This window comes from Alligator sinensis, unplaced genomic scaffold (genome assembly GCF_000455745.1).
Source record: "Alligator sinensis unplaced genomic scaffold, ASM45574v1 scaffold752_1, whole genome shotgun sequence".
Classification (NCBI taxonomy): domain Eukaryota; kingdom Metazoa; phylum Chordata; order Crocodylia; family Alligatoridae; genus Alligator; species Alligator sinensis.
The window spans coordinates 333,324-354,053 of NW_005842000.1; the positions used below are offsets into that span (position 1 = coordinate 333,324).

At 46.2% G+C, this 20,730-nt stretch overlaps 2 protein-coding genes across 4 annotated transcripts in view; one reads left to right on the top strand and one right to left on the bottom strand.

The window, feature by feature from the left end:
* Positions 1-12,266, top strand: part of COL9A3 (collagen type IX alpha 3 chain) — a 55,518-nt gene extending 43,252 nt beyond the window's left edge. The window contains exons 25-32 of the mRNA XM_006021628.3: positions 2,914-2,949; positions 4,499-4,543; positions 5,180-5,212; positions 6,239-6,385; positions 7,949-8,003; positions 8,712-8,894; positions 10,362-10,439; positions 11,757-12,266. Of these exons, the coding sequence (XP_006021690.1) occupies positions 2,914-2,949; positions 4,499-4,543; positions 5,180-5,212; positions 6,239-6,385; positions 7,949-8,003; positions 8,712-8,894; positions 10,362-10,439; positions 11,757-11,932 (753 nt within the window). The 3' untranslated portion in view covers positions 11,933-12,266. The remainder of the gene's footprint in view (positions 1-2,913; positions 2,950-4,498; positions 4,544-5,179; positions 5,213-6,238; positions 6,386-7,948; positions 8,004-8,711; positions 8,895-10,361; positions 10,440-11,756) is intronic.
* Positions 12,267-12,933: 667 nt separating this feature from the next.
* On the bottom strand, positions 12,934-20,713 carry TCFL5 (transcription factor like 5). Of its 3 annotated transcripts, none has more exons than XM_006021685.2 (6): positions 20,040-20,713; positions 19,126-19,312; positions 18,280-18,442; positions 17,111-17,354; positions 15,633-15,774; positions 12,934-13,906 (listed from the first exon to the last, which is right to left on the bottom strand). In XM_006021685.2, exons 1-6 carry the CDS (start codon positions 20,711-20,713, stop codon positions 13,784-13,786), a joined length of 1,533 nt encoding a protein of 510 aa, XP_006021747.1. In that variant the 3' UTR covers positions 12,934-13,783. The 3 variants fall into 3 exon arrangements, with proteins under 3 accessions (XP_006021747.1, XP_025057516.1, XP_025057515.1); XM_025201731.1 differs by having other exon boundaries at positions 18,280-18,355; positions 20,040-20,677; XM_025201730.1 differs by having other exon boundaries at positions 17,111-17,351; positions 20,040-20,677.
* Positions 20,714-20,730: the final 17 nt, after the last annotated feature.

The window sequence follows — 20,730 nt, forward strand, 5'->3', positions numbered from 1 at the left end:
CATTCTCTCTCTCTTGCCCTCTTTTCCTATGACAATTATGGGAAAAGATTTGGTGCACCACGCATTGCGTGGCATTTTAAATTCCCCAATAATAATTTGGCGTGCTTCACACGGCACTGGGTTCAGCCCTCCTAGCTTTGGCCAACATCCCCTCTAGCCCCAGTACATACTTGAGTTGTGCACCCCTGCTGTAAAAGGTGGCAGCCCTACCCACACCAGATCAGACATCTGTCATGTCACGGCCTTATCTACACAGCCCTTCTTCCAACATATGGCACACACTAGTCTGTAACTATAAAACCCCCTGGAAAATTGAGTTTTGGGGTACTTATTAAAATTTGCAGAAGTTAGGGGGTACTTGCTACTTAAAAGGTTGAGAAACACTGCACTAGACTGCCCGTGCAGCCAGGTATAACCAAATCCCTAATTTGCACATCACCTTGCTGTAGTTCTGGTCATCGTTATGGTTTCAGTTATATACTGAATTAACTCTCCGTGTGCACAACTACTATGACTGCCATTAAGAAGGACCGTAGTTTGGGGAGTGGAACGTACCGCCCCTCTCTTTGCTGGTACCCGAGGGTGAAATGAGGAGCCCTAGTCCCTACAACCTGAATTAAAAAGCCAAACTCTATAGCCAGCAGCTCCAATATCCTTTATTGCAGAGGACAATGTGTGTGCAAGCACACTATTGAAAACCTGGCTCACTGGGTTGTGTCTCCCTAACAAACTCGCACAGACCTCCTGCTTATAGGGTGGATATAGTGATATTGTACCAGTATTTTGGCCAACTGAAGGTGTGGATGAATTGTTCTGCATGGAAACTTATGCCTACCCCTGGGATTTAACAGCCACTGCCTTGCTATTTCACAGGCTTGCAGCCGCATGCCTCCAGAAATGTAAAGTAACATCTTAGCAAGTGTATTATTCTTGTGTGGAAAATACAGGCGCTTCAGGGTAGCATACCACGACCTGTATGATGATGCTACAGTTATAGCTGGGAGCCACTTAGTGTTTTTCTATTTGCATCGGTTAGGGTGAGTTCACAAAAATATTTACCATAAGAATTCCTTTTAGGATTGAATCCCTAATAATAACCCTGAGGGTGCACATGTACTAGTAAGATGTCCTCCTTCTACAGCAATGTATCTGCATGATTGATTATTACGAGGCACTTTGAATGTGGTAAGAAAATGTCTTAATAGAGCCATGCAAACATGAAAACTGCCAGTGAATATGGAGCTGGTTGCTCTCAGAGGCTATTCTTGTCACTCCTGCTCCTACTGCCGGGAGTCATTTGTGATGAACCAAACGTTTCAGAATCCAAATGCATCAGGTCAATCATTTCTCTTAAGAAACAGTCCTCAGGGAACAGTCTCTGGAGACTGGGCTATTTCTTATGCCATAAACTGTCATGGGGCCCTAGGACTAACTAGTATGCAGGAGCAGACCAGGCCTAAAGGAAGAATCCTGCCTTTGCTACGGCTGCATTTCAAAAGAAGGTTATAAATGCCTGGATTGCTTTCTGCATTTCCAGGCTGTCTGGTCTGGTTTGCAGGGAAAATCATTTTAATAGAAATTTGAGCTTTTAATAATCTGCAGCCCTCTCCTTCAATGAAACGAAACGCGCTGACTCTGTGTCTGCGCTCTTCTCTCTTGGGACCGTTTTGAGATCCAGTTATGCAAAAATGACACACATCCAATGGCTATCGTGGTGAATGCTCCTGCTCCAAGCGTGTAATTGCTGAATCCACCCAGCATGGCAGACCAGACCAAGGTCCTCCAAACCTGGATTAGTTCTTGGCTCTGTGAACGAATCACCAGTCATGGGCCAAGGGCTCAAAGTGTCTGCTTTTGTTGTCTGTGAGTCCCAAATAGGTGCGGTTGTTCATGAAATGCCTAAATTGCACCTGGCTGCAAAACTGCAGCTCCTTGGTTCATCACCTAAAATCCATGCATGTCTCTGGACATCCGGCCTCATCCGGTACCAGACCAAGTGTGTCCTCCTCACCCAGTCCCCAGGTTGTGTTTCTCCGTGGATGCCAAAGCCAGGAATAGCCAACCTGAAACCCTTATGAAAAATGATAGTTTGGCAAGGATCCTGTATCCTGAACATCAACCTGCCCTAGCACATAACCCAGTCTCCTACTTTATATGATGATGATGATGATGATGAAAAATATGAGGCTATTTTACCTGCCCCTTGGAGAAGACTTCCTTGCCTTGAGGTGAGTGAAGAAGTCGAACTTTGTAAGCCTGATGTGAATTGAAATAAATGCACTCATGTTAGCTATATTCAGGGAACTGCGCAGGACAGCATAAAGCAACCGTCTCATACGGATTAGGCCGGCACCGTACCTGGACTCCTGGCAGCCCCGGGCAAACTTTTAGTATCAGGCCCCCCCTTCGCCAGAGATAATGATAATAATAATGGGACAACAGCAAAAAAATTACAATTTTGGGGGCCCCCTTTCTGTCTGGTTCCCAGGCAGCTGCCCGGTTCCCCCATGCCCGTGTCCAGCCCTGGATTAGGCCTTGTGATGACCACAATGAAAAAATGGAGGGGAGCCTCTGACCCCCTTCCTGAACGTCATATTTTACATTGGCTGGATGGAGCGACTCTGGGGGAGCTGGCTTGGGGGAGGATATAACATGCCTTCTTGTGATTGAGTTGTAGCCTAATTGCTCAGCAAGTAATGCAAACCCTACTCAGTCTGGGTCTTGCCATCGAGCAAACCGAACACTAACATCTCTCATTCCTTCTAAGTAGCATGGGGTCCGATTCCTGTCCAGCCTCCCTCCTGTCTGCTGGCAATGGCAGAATTAGTGCCTGACCTCTTGCTGTGCAGTGAACTGCGCTAAAGGGTTTATAACAGCACCGTATTCATCCACCCTCTCTTGCTTTGTTCCCAGGGTGCTACCGGAGTTTCTGGCCCCAAAGGGAACCAGGTGAGTCAAGACTTTGAATTGGTCTTTTTTTATTATTCTGGTTGCTTTCACACTGAAGTCAGGTCTCAGCTCTCCTTTCTAGCTTGATCACAGCATCGCCGGCTTGTCCCTCGGTTAAAATTTAGCAAGTTAGGCAGTCGATGCAGACAATGACTTTTTTTTCCCTTCCAATTTAGTATCTGTGTGCAATGTATTTTTTTTTTTTTAAAGAAATGTGGAGATGCTCTATGTAAAATGTGACGCCCTTGATACTTGTCTCCCAATCCTCATACCTAGCAAGATTGAAAGCACTCCAGACCAAATCCTCTTTGGTGAACTTATGCAAGGCGGTGTGTAAACAGGTAGGATTTGAAGACTAGGAGCACTTAGTCTTGAGTACATTTTTGCAGCTTAACTTCTGTGATTGGTTTAATTCAACGAATGATCAGCTGAGCCAACTGGTGGCAAGTATACAACGACGTACAGTGGTGGAGCCCTTATCTCTGCAGGAAGCGGCATGCTCTATACCCAACAAGCATCTATATGGTTTCAAATCGCAATTCCCACTTGTAGCCACCTCCTTGTTGCTTTTGAAGGGCAGGCGTGCTCTAAGCTCAACGGTTCTGGGAAATGTAAATCTTAACTGCACGTCTAAGCCTTTATAGGCAATGTAACGCTGCTTATTACCCGCAGGAAATGCGTGCTGCTGTGAGCAATGTCTGGAAGGTGTTCATTATTCTGCACACATGGGCAAGCAGCTCGTCCGGCGCTGTGCCCTTACGTTGTCTCTCGCTATCTATGAATTACAAGCTCCCTCTGTCGGTTCAGTGGGAAACAGGCTATCCTAATGGCTCAGCATCGCTGTACAGAGCCAGTCGCCGAGCAACTCTCGGGAGGCCTGTGCCCTCTTAATGAGCCCGACTCTGAAATCAAATTGCTGCATAATAATTAGCCACCAGGTTTCCAATATTTTTACTGCTCGCCCTAGAGATAAACCCAGAGCTGTTGCTCATGGAGGTTTGGGTTTTAGTAAAGTTTGGGATTTGTAGGTTTAGTTTAGGTCTGTGTAAAGGCTTGTGCAAAGTGCCCTCAAGCACTTTATTTCAGAGGCCAACTCGGGGCAGACCCTCCTTTAGACAAGGAGGTTATTTTTTTGGCAGGGAATTGCAGAGCTATTAGCAATTCCCTACGTGGGCTGCAGAGCGTTACCTGTGGATATCTGCTGCCATTGCCTCCGAGCTGGTCTGCAGGGACCTTGAACAGGGGAATCTCTTAGTAAAGTTTTGCCACAGCTTTGGCATTGTGAAGAACACTTAGCGATGTACAAGACCAGCAATGCTGCAACATCTGTTTTCGAAGCAAAAAATCCTCCCACTGTCATCGTGACCCTGAAAGGTTCTGGATGCTCTTGACTCCCACTGGGAGTTGAGGGTATTTAGGATGCACAGGTCTGTCCGGGTGCCCAGGAAGTAAATTCCCCCTGGAAAGTCAAGCATGTGGTTGTGAATCACTGGATTATGCACCCACTGGCAAGGTTCCTGGTGTACAAACACTGTTGATTCCTTCCTAGGGCATTGCGGGAGCGGATGGCCTGCCTGGTGACAAAGGAGAACTGGTAGGCATCATTTAAATCCAAGGGAACCAAATCGCCAAAGAGCTGGACCCAGAGGTGCAGGAAGCAGGCTGCATGCACTGCCCCCATCAGCCTTTTCCTCAATGCCCCTTAGCATGTCAGGTTAAGCACCCCTGAAGGGGCCAGCTTGGTGCCCATGGACTGAGTCCAGCTGCAATATGTGAGCATACAAGAGAAATCACTCTAGTTTTCCCAGCAAGGCTAAAGGGATCCATCCTTTGCAAGTGCTGTCTACCCCAGCACCTCTGTGCCCCTGCCCTCTGTGCTGTGCCTGGACTCATAGGAGCTATGCCCTTGCTTTGGCACCAAGAGAAATGGCATCCCTGAGTAGGTGAGCCAGCACTGCTCTAAAGACCAAGGTGCTCCCCTTAGCAGAGCAGGCTTGTGTGACCTAAAAGGACATGTAACAGGGTGAGAGCCTTCCTCTTCTCTGGGTCCTTTGGCTTCTCTGCTTGAAGAAGTATTGTTTGCATTGGTGGAGCACCCTAAGGTGTCACTCAGAAACCCCGTGCAGAAGTAAGTGCTGCTCCCAGGTCGATCGATCTGTCCATCGATATCTGTCTTTGTTCCTGTTGGCTGTTCTTTCAAATATCCCCATTTTCCTCCTTTTCTTCATAGGGTCCTTTTGGTCCCCCAGGGCAAAAAGGAGAGGTACGTAGCAGCTGGTGCAGGCTCCGAGCCACAAGCGTTAATGCAATAAGTGTGTTTATCCCAATGGCTTCTGGTTATACAGTACCACGGGGAACGGTTTCCTTTTTGGTGTTATACTGTACCGTGGGTGGTGATTGCCTCTTTGGGTTATACAGTCCCATGGGTGGTTTATTCTTTTATTCAGGACTCTGAGTCTTTAATATATAATTGGGCCTTTAATATATAATATAGAATTATTATATATAATATATTTTGACTTTCATGGTTTCATGCACATGTTGAGACCAGTCCCTAAGGGGCTACTTCTGCTCTGTGCATAAATCCCGTGTTGGTGTGTAGCAAGGCAGGCCGAGTCACTTTGCACCCTGCACCCCATCCACAAGGCCCTTTGCACATGCTTAGCTTTAAGCACAAGCAGTCCAGTTGCAAACTGTTTTAAAAAAACCCAGTGTCACGCATTAAGTGGGGGAGGCAAAATGTAGTTAATCAAAATTCTCAGGAAGGAAACTTCCTGCTTCCCAGCCCTTCTTGATGGGAGGGAAATGTGACCCTAGGAAGAATAAGATGAGCAGCAACCTCTTTATTTGCCATCACAGCGATGCACCGGGAAAGACGAGAACATTTAGGCCTCTGTGTTTGAAGTCTAAGACCCTGTCCACACAGAGGTGGGAAGTAAGTTGGCATGAACCCCAGGAGCTCTGATGTGGTTTTGTGGAGCTGCGTTGTTCAGAGAAGCACCCGACCCATGCTACTCCTGTGCATCGGTTGTGTCCTGGGAGCGGTTTAAACTGCTGTTGCTGCTTGCATTGCTTCCACTGGGCACGGTCTGTAAAACACCTGTCACAGTCAGGATCTACATGCACACCCGCAGGGACTGCAGAAGGACACACGCAGTCAGGACAGCTGCTCTAGCAGCAAGAGGGAGAATGCAGTCGCGGGGAGGAAGGCTTAGCGACAAAGTACCAGGGCGGGAGTAACACTGTGCCCAGCCTCCTCTTTTACACCTGCTTTTTTCCCCCTCTTTAGGCAGGTGAAAGAGGGGAGCTGGGTCCTAAAGGTATTCAAGGACCCAATGGAACTGCCGGCGTGCCAGGGATCCCAGGCCATCCAGGACCTATCGGCCACCAGGGAGAGCAAGGTGTCCCCGGCATCGTAGGAAAACACGGCTCTCCTGTGAGTACTGCCGTTCTCCGAGCGCGGTCCTGCGTCGGGTGGGAACGGCTGGTCGCCGACAGCAGCAGAGTCCTGCATTCCCAACCCCAGGGCTGTTCTGCTTAGATTATGCCTACAAAGCAGGTTTTTGTCCCCTTGTCCACTGCTGGCCATGCCTTGTAGTACTGGAAGTGTCCATACTCGTGCTGGTTGCTATGAAGCAAATCAAGCTAATGGGCCAAGAAGAGAAGTCCCTCTAGTTACAACCCCTAAAAAGGGAATCCTCAATGAAAGAAATTAATGAAAGTGCCAGGTTTAGGAGAAACGCCATGTTTTTCCCATCTGGGTAGCTGATTCAAATGTAGCGTGAGCTATTAGGGGCATCAGATCGGAAGGGTGCATGGAGTCTATGGGCAGTCAGGGGTGAAGTTACCATCAGAAACCGTGTGAAAATATATCTTGTTCTCTCGGTACATTCCCAGTGGGCAGGTGTCTGTATCTCCAAATTGATCCCTGCTAGGTGGCTGTGTCAGAAGGGCCAAGGAAGGATGAGTGCAGAGAGGTTGAACTATCCCTAGAGGAGGTTGCAGCTGAGCGTGGGGCAAGCATGCGTTGTCACTACGCAGGTTGCACGTCTTCTGTGAACAGGGGTAGGCCGTCTCCTTCTCAGGTGCAGAAAATACAGAAATAAATGAACATTGCAAATGTAAAAGATAAGAAAGAAAACAGGAGACTGGCCTGTCTCCCACAAGGATAACACAGCGTTGTGTAAATCTCAGTTGGTGAGTGTCCTTCGTGGTGATGTAGTATGTTAGTGGTCTCCTCTGATCAGCAAAGGTGGCTCACTGGATTTTAACATGCAGACATCATCAGCCAAGTTTAAAGCTGTCTTTAGCTGGGACTTAATTTGCAGGCATCAACAACTGCCCAGAATAATTTAACATCATCAAGCAAGCTTCTAATTTTGCATTTGCGTTAATCGCATTTGTGCGTACAAACATGCATCGATAGCCGGCATCTATCGACTTGGCGAGACCAGTTGGTTTGTTTGTGCAAGAACACAGTTTGCAAGGATAGAAGGAAAAGTAACTTCCAAGGACTTGTCTCTTTGGGGTTTAGCCCACTCTCGGGATGACACATCAGTGACTGATGTACCATACCGAGACAGGTCAGTATGATGGTACATCTGGTTTCTTTGGAATGAGATGAGATAGGTGATAGTGCCAGGAAAGTGAGTTAAGACATGTCGAGTCAGTACCTATCAAAAGCAAATTCACTCCTGGTTGGATTAAATGATTTTATTCCTCAAATTAATCTGGAGGGGAGAGGGGGTAGTGTTTGTTTTTCAAAGATCAAGTTTCCCATTCCTATCAAGGTCAAAAACCCACAACTTAAGTATATGCCCTGAAATATTAATGCTACCCGGATAGCTTGTGGAGGGAGAAACAATGCTTTCTTCTCCATAAAAGCTCCTCTGTCTTATACTAGTGCTCACTCGGACGTGTGTTTTGAGCCCTGAGACAAGTAGCGTGATTATCAATAACATGACTGGTGTGTAAAATGGGATTATTTCGTTAACTGCAGGGAAAAGAAGCCAGCGAGCAACATATAAGAGAGCTCTGTTCGGAAATGATAAACGGTGAGTGCCACCGGGAGGTGGCTGAACTTTAGTTACTCTATCTAAACACGAGGGTGCTTTATAGTTAGTGAGCAATTCTGGCTACTTATTTTGATGGCGATGGCAATAATCTGAGCCGTGCGGATCCCACCGCCCGGGGGATCATGCAGCATCACGTGGTGAGCTTACCTTCATCTGCTCACGTGGCCCTACAGCCCTGTTCTCGGATGCCAAACCCCATGGGATTTGAGTCTCGACAGCACAACAACATATTGCTCCACATAAGCTGGTTTTCATGTTTCTTCCCAATGTTTTTGCACAGTACAGCTGGGCCTTAATTCACTGCGATGACAGCTAACACCAGTGACTCCGTTTCAATGACTTTACTATCAATTTCCATTCAGCTTGGCTCCCGCATTATTGAGAGTGTTTTATTGTAACAAAAGCAATTGCTGAGTGTTACTGGGACAGATTCCATCCTCGAGGAGGCACGTGTAGCTCCTCTTGGAGCAGGCCGGCGTTGTGTGCATGCACCTCTGAGAGCCGTAATTCTGCCCGTGCTGTGCAATCAGTGTTGTTTCACTGGGGGAAGCTCAAAGCCTGCACTTTCTCCGTTTATGAGCTGAACTTGCTCCCAAGTGTCACACAGCTGTAAGGCTGCAGTCTCCAGGCATCACATCAAGCAAGAGTTAACCTAGTTTTCATTCTGTTATCACTCTTCTCTTCCAGAACAAATTGCACAGTTAGCTGCTAATCTGAGAAAGCCTTTGGCTCCTGGGATGATGGGTCGGCCTGGCCCTGCCGGTCCCCCAGGCCCTCCTGGGTCAACAGGAACTGTTGGTCATCCCGGTGCTCGTGGTCCGCCTGGATTTAGAGGGCCAACAGGAGAACTTGGAGATCCTGGCCCCAGGGGTAAGATGCGTGAAGTCGTCAGCAGCACCCAATCCTGCGCCCACCGAGGAAATGGCAAGCCTCCTCCTAGCTTCGCTGTTGCAAAAGCAGGTCCTCAGAGGGGAAAGAACAGGAGGCCTGAGCAGGTGTCAGAGCTGTAGAAAGTAGGCGTGTGGTTTAGGAAGCAAAGTGAATCCTCATCACTGCGACATGTCAGGGAATGAGGCATAGGGCTTGACCTTCGGGACCGCAGCATCTACAGGTTGTATCCAGTCTTTCTCCCTCTGTCCCTCCCCTGCTGCCGTATGTGCCTACAAGACCATCCTACTGGTGCCTGAATCACTGAGAAAACAGATGGTCTCCTATCGTTCCTTGCAGGAGAGGATGAAGAGCTGCTTCTCTGATTCTGTGCTACTGCTTTGCCTGGCCTCGCGCCACTGGCATGACGCTCACTGAGATGCAAATGCCAGTGCTAGTCCGGAGCATTTTACTCCACATTGTCTGGTCAAATGACTTGCACCCATCTCTAGGGTCCTGCCCTGCACGTAGAGACTGCAAACCCTCCAGACCAGAGACGCTGGCACTGACCTGTTGTGTCCAGTGGCAGATGCAGAGTCGTTCTTCCTACATGTATTTGTCATGAGCCATCAAGCCTTTTTCTCTCTCTCGAACAACCAAAATGAAGAGTATGAGTTAGGACAAAGCGTGGGGAAAAAAGATGCTGGTGAAGTGTCTTGTTTCTCAAGCCTACTCAGGGTCTGATTCTCCAGCTTTCCTATCAGCAAATGTGCAAAGCTTGGAGTTTTATTGCTACCAACCTGTGCCTGACAGTTAATAGTAGTAACTTGGCTAATGGGTTGCAACAGCTGAAAGCAAACCCAGCCTTTGAAGCTTTTCAGGCTCCTGCTTGTCCTGGCAGGTGCTCTAGGATAGGAATGAGACGCCAGGGGGCAGCACGCTGAAGCATTTACTCCTGCAAAAATGTAATTTTCCCTTTTCTGTCCCTGCCTGTTCAAAGTGTGCTGGGACAGCGGGTGATACATTCGGCACACATGTAGATCTGACAGTTATCTGTTCAAATATGCCATATATATATGTTAAGATATATGATTACCAGCAGATTTAGGACTTTTAAATTGCCTTTTAAAGATATTTAGCCACTGAAAGTCATGATTGGGCACTATCGCCCGTGGGACTGTCCCAAAGCACCTAACTCGTATTTAAGTCAATGGACCTTCTTTTTTTTTTTTTTTTTTTGAAGATGCAGGTGTCTTTGAAAATCTGCTTTTTATAAGTACAGAGCATTTAAGAACTTTGTTTGGCTGGTAATAGTTCCAGCAGTGCGAACACAGGAGACGGAGATGCAGATAGTTGTAAGGAAGTGGGGGGGAGGGGAGGCTCTAAATCTGGTAACAGGGTGCAGGGTATGAGGGCAAACCGGATTGAAATCAGCAACGTCTGAATTAATGAAAACGTGCATCCCTGCAGGTGACCCTGGTGACAGGGGAGACAAAGGAGCTACTGGCCAAGGCATTGATGGGCCTGATGGAGATCAAGGACTTCAAGGTAAGTTGATGCAGCATTTAACCAAACTGTTAAATACGCAGATAATGACAGTACCGACTTGGAAAGTCCCAGCCTACTACACTGTTAATCAAGGAGGCAGCAATTGCTCTGGGTCAAAATAAAGGCTATCGGGGGACTGTGTAGTGTGTGGTGTATCTGGACTTTTTTCTCCCCAAAACTACTATGCATCTCCCTTGAGTGACTGCTGCATAATCCCGGTGGTACCCAGCCAGCGCGGCCTGCTGGAGTGGTCCTTGGCCCTCCCGTGCCTCTCTCCCATTCCTCAGTGTTTTAGGGATGTGGCTGTTCAGCTTTCTCAGTTCCTTCCAACCCGACTAGGAATGGGTTCAGACCTTAGCTCATCCAACTAATGCTTTATTGGCCTTAGCTGGGGAGTCTCTGGTTCAAGCTGCTACTGGGATCCCAGCTGTGCTGGGCAGATTGCAGGGCTGTCTTCGTTCCCCTTGCCTTTAGGGAACAGTGGATGCTGCTGGAGTTCAGCACATGGTGTTCCCTGCCCCGCTCCCTGGTTAGCAAGCTGTAACCTCCACTCCCGTTCCTGTTGTCATTTGTTCTCCCAAAAAGCAGTAGTTGTCACCCTCCCTCTGACCATAGAGGGGGGTGGTAGTTCCCAATGGGCCTGCACCCACGGTCTAGGCGTAACTATTTGCACCAGCACTGGATACAGCCAGGAATGTAAGTAGACATTGTAAGCCATCATTATCAGTTCTAGCATCCTCACCCAGCCTCACTCCCGAGGAGCTACACTGAACAGATCCCAAGTTGTGCAAGTGATGTCCAAGCAGGAGAATCAAAGGCAGGTTTCCAAGTCGCTTCTAAGATGTGTGAAGATAATGCAGTTTTTAGGTGCCTAACTCATGCAGTGGCACTCTGCTTTGCTTCACATGATGGCCTGACACCAACGTACGCGGCTAAATGCATGCACGTGAGACGGTTACAGTTTCAGCCGGTCCAGTGGAGGATGCTGCGTGCTCAGACGCAATTGCACACTACCCAGAAGACTTTTAATGTCTGTTCATGTGCTGTGGGCATATAGGCAGGCAGCATAAACTCCCAAGAAGTGTGGCTGAAAAATTAAATGAAAAGCCCAGTGGGTATAACTAAATTATAATCAAAAAGCCCCTCTAGCCCAGTAGGCAGTACACCTACCCAGGACAGGAGAGCCTTGATGACTCATGTTCTTAGTGACCTGTAGCACAGATACAGCCTATAAGCCCCCATCTCCCAGTTTTAATTTTGCCTCTAAATAAAAGGCAGTGTTTCATGCTAAATCTGTTTTTCTTTCTCTCCTTTAAGGACCACCCGGTGTTTCAGGAATCAGTAAAGATGGTCGGGATGGTGCTCAAGGAGACCCCGGTCTCCCAGGGGATCCTGGAGTGCCTGGTGCAACTGGGGCTCAGGGGACTCCAGGAATATGCGATACGTCAGCCTGCATGGGAGCTGTTGGAGCGTCGACTTCCAAAAAGTCATAAACCAGCATTGAAAGAAGTGGAGAAGTGACTGAATATTTAAGTAACCAGTGCATTGTATGAAGCCAGAGAGGAGCCTCCTAGTGATAAACGGACAGAGGTTCCTTCTAGTAAAATGAATAAAGTGGAGACTTTGCCACAGTATTTCAGTTCTGTGAAAAAAAAAGAAAGCATCACGTGAAAATCTTTACTAGAAAGGTATTAAAGAAGTATTTCCCCCAATTATTATCTAGAATGTTTATGGCAAAACCACCTCACCTTCCCTGTCCCCCTTTGTTGGACAGACCTGCAGGAGAAAGCGCTGTTCCTTTTACCATCCGCTCCCTCATTGTACTAAGGCTTGTGGCAATTTTGAGTGAAGGCTTGAGCCAGTGCTCATTGCTTTCGGTGGTGCTGCTCCCATTGACTTCAGTAGTGCAGGGTACAGCAATAAGACCCTGATTCTCAAAGATACTTGGGTACCTACCTCCTACCGAGATCTATAGGAGACTGAGAGCTTGAGTACCTTGGAAGACTTGGGTCTAAGCGAAGATCATTGCCCATGTATATTCGTTGTCCACCGTGACATCAGACCATACCTCAATCATTTGCCATGGCTAGTAAATATTAAACTTCTTGCAGTCTACGCCTGCAAGGGGTGTAATGTATATATTATAATTTACAAGGGAGATTTTCTGTATATTTCCATGTTATAATAAAGGATATTCAGTAACAGCATTTTCACAACCTCTACTTCAGCTATTTGCACAGCATTTGTGAAAGAAATCCCAAGAGAAAAAAAGGATGCTCTTCTAAAGGCAAGCCAAAATTACTGTATGAACTGTTGTAAAAATAAAAGGATTTTTTTAAACCTTTTTTTGGGTGATGTTGTAACTGTCATTATATCTGTATATATATATATATATATATATACTGAACCCTGTTCTGCTTAACTCCATCTTCCCCTTTAGAATTATTTGGAAATAAATTGCTGCAAAATTGTACGTATCCGTGATTTACAACAGTATTTATTTTGGGGTGACTTTTGTGTACTATAAACCTGTTAGCATCATCCACTTTCAGGGCACAAACTATATCAATTTCTGTCCTACATGTTGCAGCTTATTAACAAGTAGCACCATTACTAGTCTTTAATATGAAAGTATTTTGTGCATTTAAATCATTCGCTGTTTACAATATACCACTTTTGGACTAAAGCAACAATACAAGAACTTGTTGGACAGGTTGTGCAAAACTATTTAAAACAGTGCCATATTTAAATAACAATGCAAATAGCATTGCATGGCATTTTAATTCTATGGGATATACATTTTTATATGCTTGGCAATCTAATCTCCAGTACATACAATAGCATGTGCAAGTTATGTAATTATTGTGCAATCAAAAATCATTTCATTTTCTCACTGTTCCAATAGCAAAACGAGCATTATAATGGCATCTTTATAATTTAATAGGAATGCTCCTTCATAACTGAATACATGCAATAAGAAAATGGATGTTCCATAACCTTTCTAACTATATCATGTTTAAAAAAAAAAATCTAATGGATTTTTTTTGATAGCTAATGGGGAAAATATTTAGTAGCTGTCGTGACATTTCCTTGTTGCCTGCGGTCCCACACCTCTCTAAGAGGGCACTGATAAATACATATTGTTGGTATCTTTCCATTTTGAATAAAGAATATTTTCTTTAATGTTCTATTTATGTATTCTTACAAACTGTATTTTTCAAGTCACTCTTGAATACTATCAATTCAAATTAGCCACGGGAGATGAAGTCCGGCATGTGAACACAGAAAAAAATATGCAAAGTTATTAGGTATCCATCTTTCCCACAAAATGCTGGGAATTGATACTATTTGCTCTCCACAGTTGTACTGTTCTGCACATTTTCCTGCATTGGACATGTTACTAGTGAGTCGGGTCTTGTCAGTTTTAGTCTTCTGCCTGTTTTACCACAGAACACCGTCTCAAATTCCTAGAATCAAAAACAGAAAGGGATTACTATCACGTTTAATGAAAAAAAAAGAAAAATGTTATTACAATACTATTGGGCAAATGCTGGAATCGGAGTATACCCGAAAGGTCTTTGGGAAACTTGTTTCTAATTTCCTACTTTGCCACCGACATCTTAGGGTTAGACAGCCAGTGGTATCTAGGCACCTGACTCCCACTTGCCTCTCCAAAGGGAGTCAAGACACACAAATACTGCTGAGGATCTGGGACTCAGCCTCCCTCTGCCTAAATTTTTTCATCTGCAACCATGCAGGTAATATTCTGCAGGGGCAGCAGGATAGCAAACAGTTCAAGGACTGTGATGATAACCGTGTGGCAGGTGCACCAGCTCACGGCTGAGTACAAGGGTGTCTTGTAGGGAACAGGACCACTCTGCCAAGCGGATGAACTGAGCTGCAGTTCCCGAGACGCTGCTAGTACCAGAGGCCACAGCTTTTTACCACCTCAACAAGAGCCTTGTTATTAGAGAAGCCTTTGCAGCGGCCCCAAACCTTCTGCATATTAGTACACGTGGTCCCCGTGCCTGGTGAATCAGTTCACAGAATCGCAGAAAAGCAGGGCTGGGAGGGACCTCTGGGTCTGGGACAGACATCGCATAAGCCGGTTTCACAGATTTCATAGACATTAGGGCTGGAAGGGACCTCGGAAGATCATCGAGTCCAGCCCCCTGCCCCAGGGGTAGTCATCTGCCCAAAGGGCAGGATGTCAGCTAGGGTCAAAGGATCCCAGCAAGATAAGCGTCCGAATGTTTCTTAAGAGTCCAGAGTAGGAGTGTGCACCACCTCCGGAGGAAGTCTATTCCAGGCCTTGGGGACTCGGACAGTAAAGAAGTTTGTCCTTATGTCCAGCCTAAAATGGTCTTGGAGGAGTTCGTGACCATTCGACCTTGTCTTCCCTTGGGGCACCCCGGTGAACAGGCGTTCCCCCAAATCAGTTAAGTCTGATACTACATTCAACCAGGTTTCTCTCAAACCAGTTTCAGCCGTTTTCAAACTGGTTTATGCGCACTGAACATCTGTTCTGTTACAGGTTTAACCAGTTTCCGATCACTTAAAACGGTTTGTGTGTAATGTCTGTCCCGAGCCCTGGAGGTTAGCTGGTCTAGCCCCCTGCCAAAGGCAGGATCAACCCCATCTAAATAATTTCTCCTAAACCATGTCTAACCTATTATTAAAATGACATGGTTGATTCCGTCACAGCCTAGGACCTTAACCTTTCACAAGTAAAGCAAGGGGACAACGGTGGACAATGTCCTGCTGCTGCAAGGGTTAAAATACGCTTTGGCTCCGTGAGTCCCCCCCGGGGTTGGCTGAGTTATGAGACCAGCACAGAGAAAGCACCAACTGCCCATCCAGCTTGAACGTATCTGCTCATACATTGAGACATCGCAAACACATCTGGAGCGGCATAAACCGCGTATGTGCCAAGCCCCCCAAGCCAAACTTTGTTTGGTCTGAATGGTTCGATGTAGCACACAGCAGGAGCTCAAGTCAGGAAAGCTTTTTCATAATGCCTATTAAAACTGAATTGGAAAAAAAGGTAAATTAAATGGTATTTCTTTCGAGTGGCAAAGTCAAGTCCAGCAGAAATGTTTCATGCACTTTTAGTGATATTGTTATAGTTTTTTTAAGTAAAATATTTTTAACAACCCCACTAAAAAACCTAAAATTGGATTGTGGGATACAGACCTTTTTCAGAGAATCCCCATGCCTTTCTTGAATGTACTTCAGAAATGCTGTTGTCCACTGTAGAGTCGTTGCCTTATCGGTATCAGCAGTGCAGAAGGGAACGAGAAAATTCAATTCATCACAGCAAATCCGGATTCTGCGCCTAGAGCCACATTCAAAATAATAAATTTAGCAAATTACTCAAATAGCTTATACAGATCGTACACAGTGGTCTTCTTAAGCCACAAACATCTCCCTTAGGCTTTACACACTTTCTTTCAAAGAACTGGCCCCTCTTAATCTAAACCACAACCAAGGATGACAGTGGTTCCTTAGTACGCACAACATCCTAGGGCATTTTTACAAGCGCTGTGGGGGTAGGGGGGCTCCGAGAGCTGCTCTAACTAAAGTGCCACAGCACCTCGTCTATCAGCATCCCTGTGCGTCAAAGTGGCAGCGGGGGTGCTTTAACAAAACCTTATCAAACGAGCTTTAAAGTGCCCCACTGCCATCTTGAAGCACAGGGATGCAGATTAATCAAGTCTGCTCCGACGTGCTGCAATTACAGCGCCTTGCAGCAGCCTCCGGGCATGTCTACAAGCACCCTTAGTGCTTAGAGAGCTTCCCCAGAAAGTATGAAATTGCACCTCGGTTCTTTCCTCTGCCTGCAGGGACTTACACCCACGTCCTGCAAGGACACCCCCACTTCCCCCCCAGCTACCAAGCTAAAAGCTGGATCAGGGCACTTTCCATTCCGAAAGTGGCTGAAGTCTCCCAGTGCAACCCAGAGCATCGTAAAGGATCGTGTCAGCTGAAGTGGTCCTCCTTAGGCCACTCCGCTAAGACAAGGATCAGTAAAGCGTGTCATACCCTTGGCAGGCCCAAGAACGATGCAGAGAAGATGGGATAAAGTCAACAAAAAAAAGCCAGCTTTATTGGCTGACCATTATGCCAGCTTTCCTTACAGGCCAACTTTCCAAAAACCATGCAAAACGGAGCTTGGAGTCAGAATCTGATTAATTATCATCTTAGGATATTTCTAAATCCAGTTCAACCATAATGATACAAGTCTTTTGCAATTGTCATTAATCAGCTGCGAAGAGCCGATAAATTGGTTTATGGGAAGACAGATACATATTTTTAAATGACTGACGTGAGATGTAGATCATGATTATACACCTTCTGCCAGCTACAGATTTGAATTATACTCAATTGTTATAAAACGGCTATCCTCTGAAAGATGTTATTAAACATTGTGGATTGTCTTACAAATGTATTAGAATCAACAATATAAAAAGACTTTGAAAATGTCCTTTACTTGCTTCCAAGAGTATGCCACGTATTTCACCCAAGGAACGCTATTTGCTCCAGATGACAAATGAAGCAAAATGTCTCCAACTACTCTCTTATTATAAAATCAGTCTTTTAAGAATGCTGAACTTCATTCACACTTCCAAAATATTTGGTATTGCAGCTCTGCGCTTAACGAGAGAAGTTACCTTCTGTCTCTTTCCATGCGGTTATGTCTCTCCCGCCGCTGAGAGATTCCTCCCTGCGTTCCATTTTGGGCCTGAACGCTTGAATTTGACTGCGCTGCCTGCCAACTACCCTGAGCAGATGTAGTATTTTGGCTATCACACATATTCTGAATTTCACCAAGGGGTTTGCGGTCTGCATTTGTGTCCAACTGGCGTAGCCGACTGCGACTTCTTTTATTTATTGCTTGTTTGCATAAAGCTTCTTCTTTGCAAAACAAGGAGGGAAAAGCAAAACTTTATTTCTGATTCTCCCACTCTATCGTCATTTAGCTGCAACCTTATTTTTCACATTTGATTCTGACGGGGCTAAAGTGAGACTACTATCAGAAAATGAGGCCTCAGCGATTATAACTTATTCTCAGTTAGTTTATACGGACAATGACACTGATAATGTTACTGAATCGCTATCTATATACATTTATTAGAAAAAGGACAGCATTTATATTTCATATTTTCAAAATGCAAATGCCTGCTGAACTCCAAGTGTGAATGAATGAGGTAACTAGCATTTCCAACTCCATATGCAACAGGTAAAAAGGGATGTCCTGTAGGTCTCCAGACATCGCTGGAGGTCAGAAACAGAGGGACGGAGACAGAGGCCCAGAGCTAACAAACTACCATGTTTCCATAACAGCCTAGCTGCAATTATTCCCACCTGCCCCCTACCACCCCCAAAATGCCTGCAAATTTGGTATCTGGGGAGGAACCTGCAGAAATAATGACAATTAGGTGGGTGTTCATTCAGGTATTGATAGTCCCACGGTCTATAGGGGTACAAACTGGGCTGGTTGCACTCATCCTTGGTATAACATTACATTCAAAACAGGCTACTTAAAAAGGAACAGATTTTTAAAAGTCCTCTACCGTTTCAACTCTTCTCATTACAAGCTACTTAGCAGACAGCCACTTTGAAAGCCTCCCCACAGTTTTAGTTGTTGGGCACTTTTGAAAATCTTGTCTCACATTTTCTACAGAATAAGTGAACGGTGGGCAATGTCATCAGGTTTCATTGTGCCAACTCAGTAAAAACACATTAAGCCCAGAAAAATAAAATCGTTAAATCAGAACAAAAATATCATTGGAAGTTTAGGCGCACAGAAAGCACAATACTCAAAACCTCAATAATTTACCTCCAACTTTAATCCAAACTTGCTCAGGCAAAGCTTTATTCCTCGCACCTACTGTCTGTTTAGTGGATTCAATTTCCTGATGATAACAGAAAGAAAAAGCCCTAGGTAATCCGAGGTCTTGGTGTTTTGCAGCTTCCACAGTAGTACAAGATGCCCCCGAGCTCTAGAAAAGAATCAGGACATGTTAAGAGAAAAGAGGAGCATGACCTTTGGTCTTCTGATGCGGACATTAGGTGTTGACCCATGAGACGATGAGCTAAAATTAATAAACTGCTTTTTTTTCTGCACTGCCATTTTCATGCCATTTCACCATTCAGACTGTGCGGTTTTACTACTGCACTTAGGACATTTCCTGCATGTCAATTTGAGTTATTAGACTTGGCTTGTAGCAACCGTAAGAAAATCAAATGACATTTTTTTTTTTTTTTGCCAAAAGGAAATCAGAAGAGGGAACCAAGAGAAAACTCTTGTAAACAGCTGCTTGCTGTTGCCCATGTAGGCATGAGGGACGATGGTGCTTGGACTGAATAAACAGAAATGCCCTTTTGATTAGAAATCTAATGGTCATTCTAGCGAGGACAGTTTTAGCACGCGATGTGATTCTCACTTGGTCGTTTGGACTGAATACTTTTGAAGATGAAGCATAAAGGTTAAATACACATCCCTCTGAACGCGGCTGCTTACGTCACTTTCGAAACACACTATTTCAAACTGAAAATGGTTACCTATCGGACTCAATTTGTATAAATCCTACAAGAAATTAAATAAGATGCAGAATAATGTGAATATTGCAAATCAGCAAGCTTACAAGTATGGGGGGGGGGGGGGGGGAAAAAGACCACCTACCTGTATTTGTGAAGGGTTGACGTTTCCAGTACTAGAACTCGCATTCATGGTAAATAACGGATATGCAAACTGCAGGGCAGTCGTTGTAGCAGTGGTCTTATTTTTCACCAACGTCGTACATTTGCTTGGCTGCTGGTGAAGAGGAACGCCCATCAGCTCCGCCGGCTGACGAATCAGCGTTACTAAACTACACGCACACACAAAAATTAAAACAAACCAGCTTACTTCAAGACACAACTGCAGAAAACAACAGCTACATACTCCTCTAGCGAGTCATAAGTCACTGCCGCTTACTGTGCAGACCTACGATCACGAAGAGCTATGACCCTCACTCCCTTTTCAAGGACAAATAAAGATCAGCTTCATACGCTGTTTGATTTGGTACGTTCAAGTGACGGCTCAGCTTTGCAAAATGTATTTCTGTCTGCTCTCTAGAGCACAAAGTTTCAGGACCCGACGCTGCTCAGGGGCAGGCGTGCGGGCTCTGCTCGGATCAGGCCCTTCCAGATTACACGAGACGATTTCCCCCACGCTTTTATTCATCAGCTGTGAAATCGAGGATACTTTTGCTAGAAGCAGCAAAATGTGACGGGTCTCACTGTAGGCCTTTAGCTTTATTTTTAGCTTTAAAAATAAAGCTGAAAAAAACCAGCCATTTCCTGTATTTATTGCAAAAGTAACCGATTCGATGTACTGTGCGCACAACTAAACCAATTCAGACTAGAGCATGAGCAGGCACAGCTCGAGGTCAACAGGAGTCCTGTCCAGTTCCAGCAGACATTAATTTGGTCCTAATCAATTTAAATATATTTTTAAAAAGCTGCCGTTCATACACTTGAATTTCCGGAGTGATTCGAACTCTATGAAAACACTTAGCGTCACCGTATACCAAAGTAAAGCGAGTTATAACACACTTGTTAAGAGTCGCTCCAGGTTCTTGGGGCTCCTGACACCTCGGGTTTTCCGCCTGGATGCTGTTGAACCGGTCTTCCAGCCGGACACGGACGGCAGATTTCGATCGCGGCTCAGGAGCCGGCGGCGAACGGTCAGGAAGGACGTTTTCTTTGTTCGCCCCGGCCACGTTTTCGCCGTGCTTCACCCTCGCTAAACCGTGCCCCGCGACGTCTACGCAGGTAGCGTTGGGCGTTTTATCTCCTTGGCTGGCGGGGAGATTGGACTCGCTCAGCAGCATCATTCGGAGCTCCTGAAAGTCCACATGACCCAAGCACTGGTTTGCCCCCGTGCCACCGCTCTCGGGCGCCAACCCCGACTGGCAAACCACCGGGCACGCCGCCGGGTTGGCGGAGGAATAGCCGGCCGGCCCGGCGCTCGCCGCGGGCTGGTGCGGAGCGGCTTCGCACGCCGAGAAGAGCGCCGAATTGAGCCTGGCGTCCATGTCCCCTTCGTTGGCTTGCGCCTCCATGTGCGAGTAGAGGATGTGCTGCAGCTGGGTGTACTCGATCTCTGTCATCTCCACCAGGTTGAGGTCCGTGGTGGTGAAGCTCAGGTTGTGCTCGCCCGAGGGGCCTTCGGGCCCCGTCGCCGGGGAGGGGAGGGCTGGGCGCCCTTTGGCGCCGGACCCCGACATGGTTTGGGGACGGCGGT

Bases quoted from the DNA above. Each gene is read 5' to 3' on its own strand.
- TCFL5 (XM_006021685.2), bottom strand. From the start codon at position 20,713: ATGTCGGGGTCCGGCGCCAAAGGGCGCCCAGCCCTCCCCTCCCCGGCG. The intron at 19,313-20,039 runs GTGTGTTATAAC...GTGTGCGTGTAG, and splicing joins CCTGGAGCGACTCTTAACAA to TTTAGTAACGCTGATTCGTC. The intron at 17,355-18,279 runs GTAAATTATTGA...TGTTTTGCAAAG, and splicing joins AGTTTGGATTAAAGTTGGAG to AAGAAGCTTTATGCAAACAA.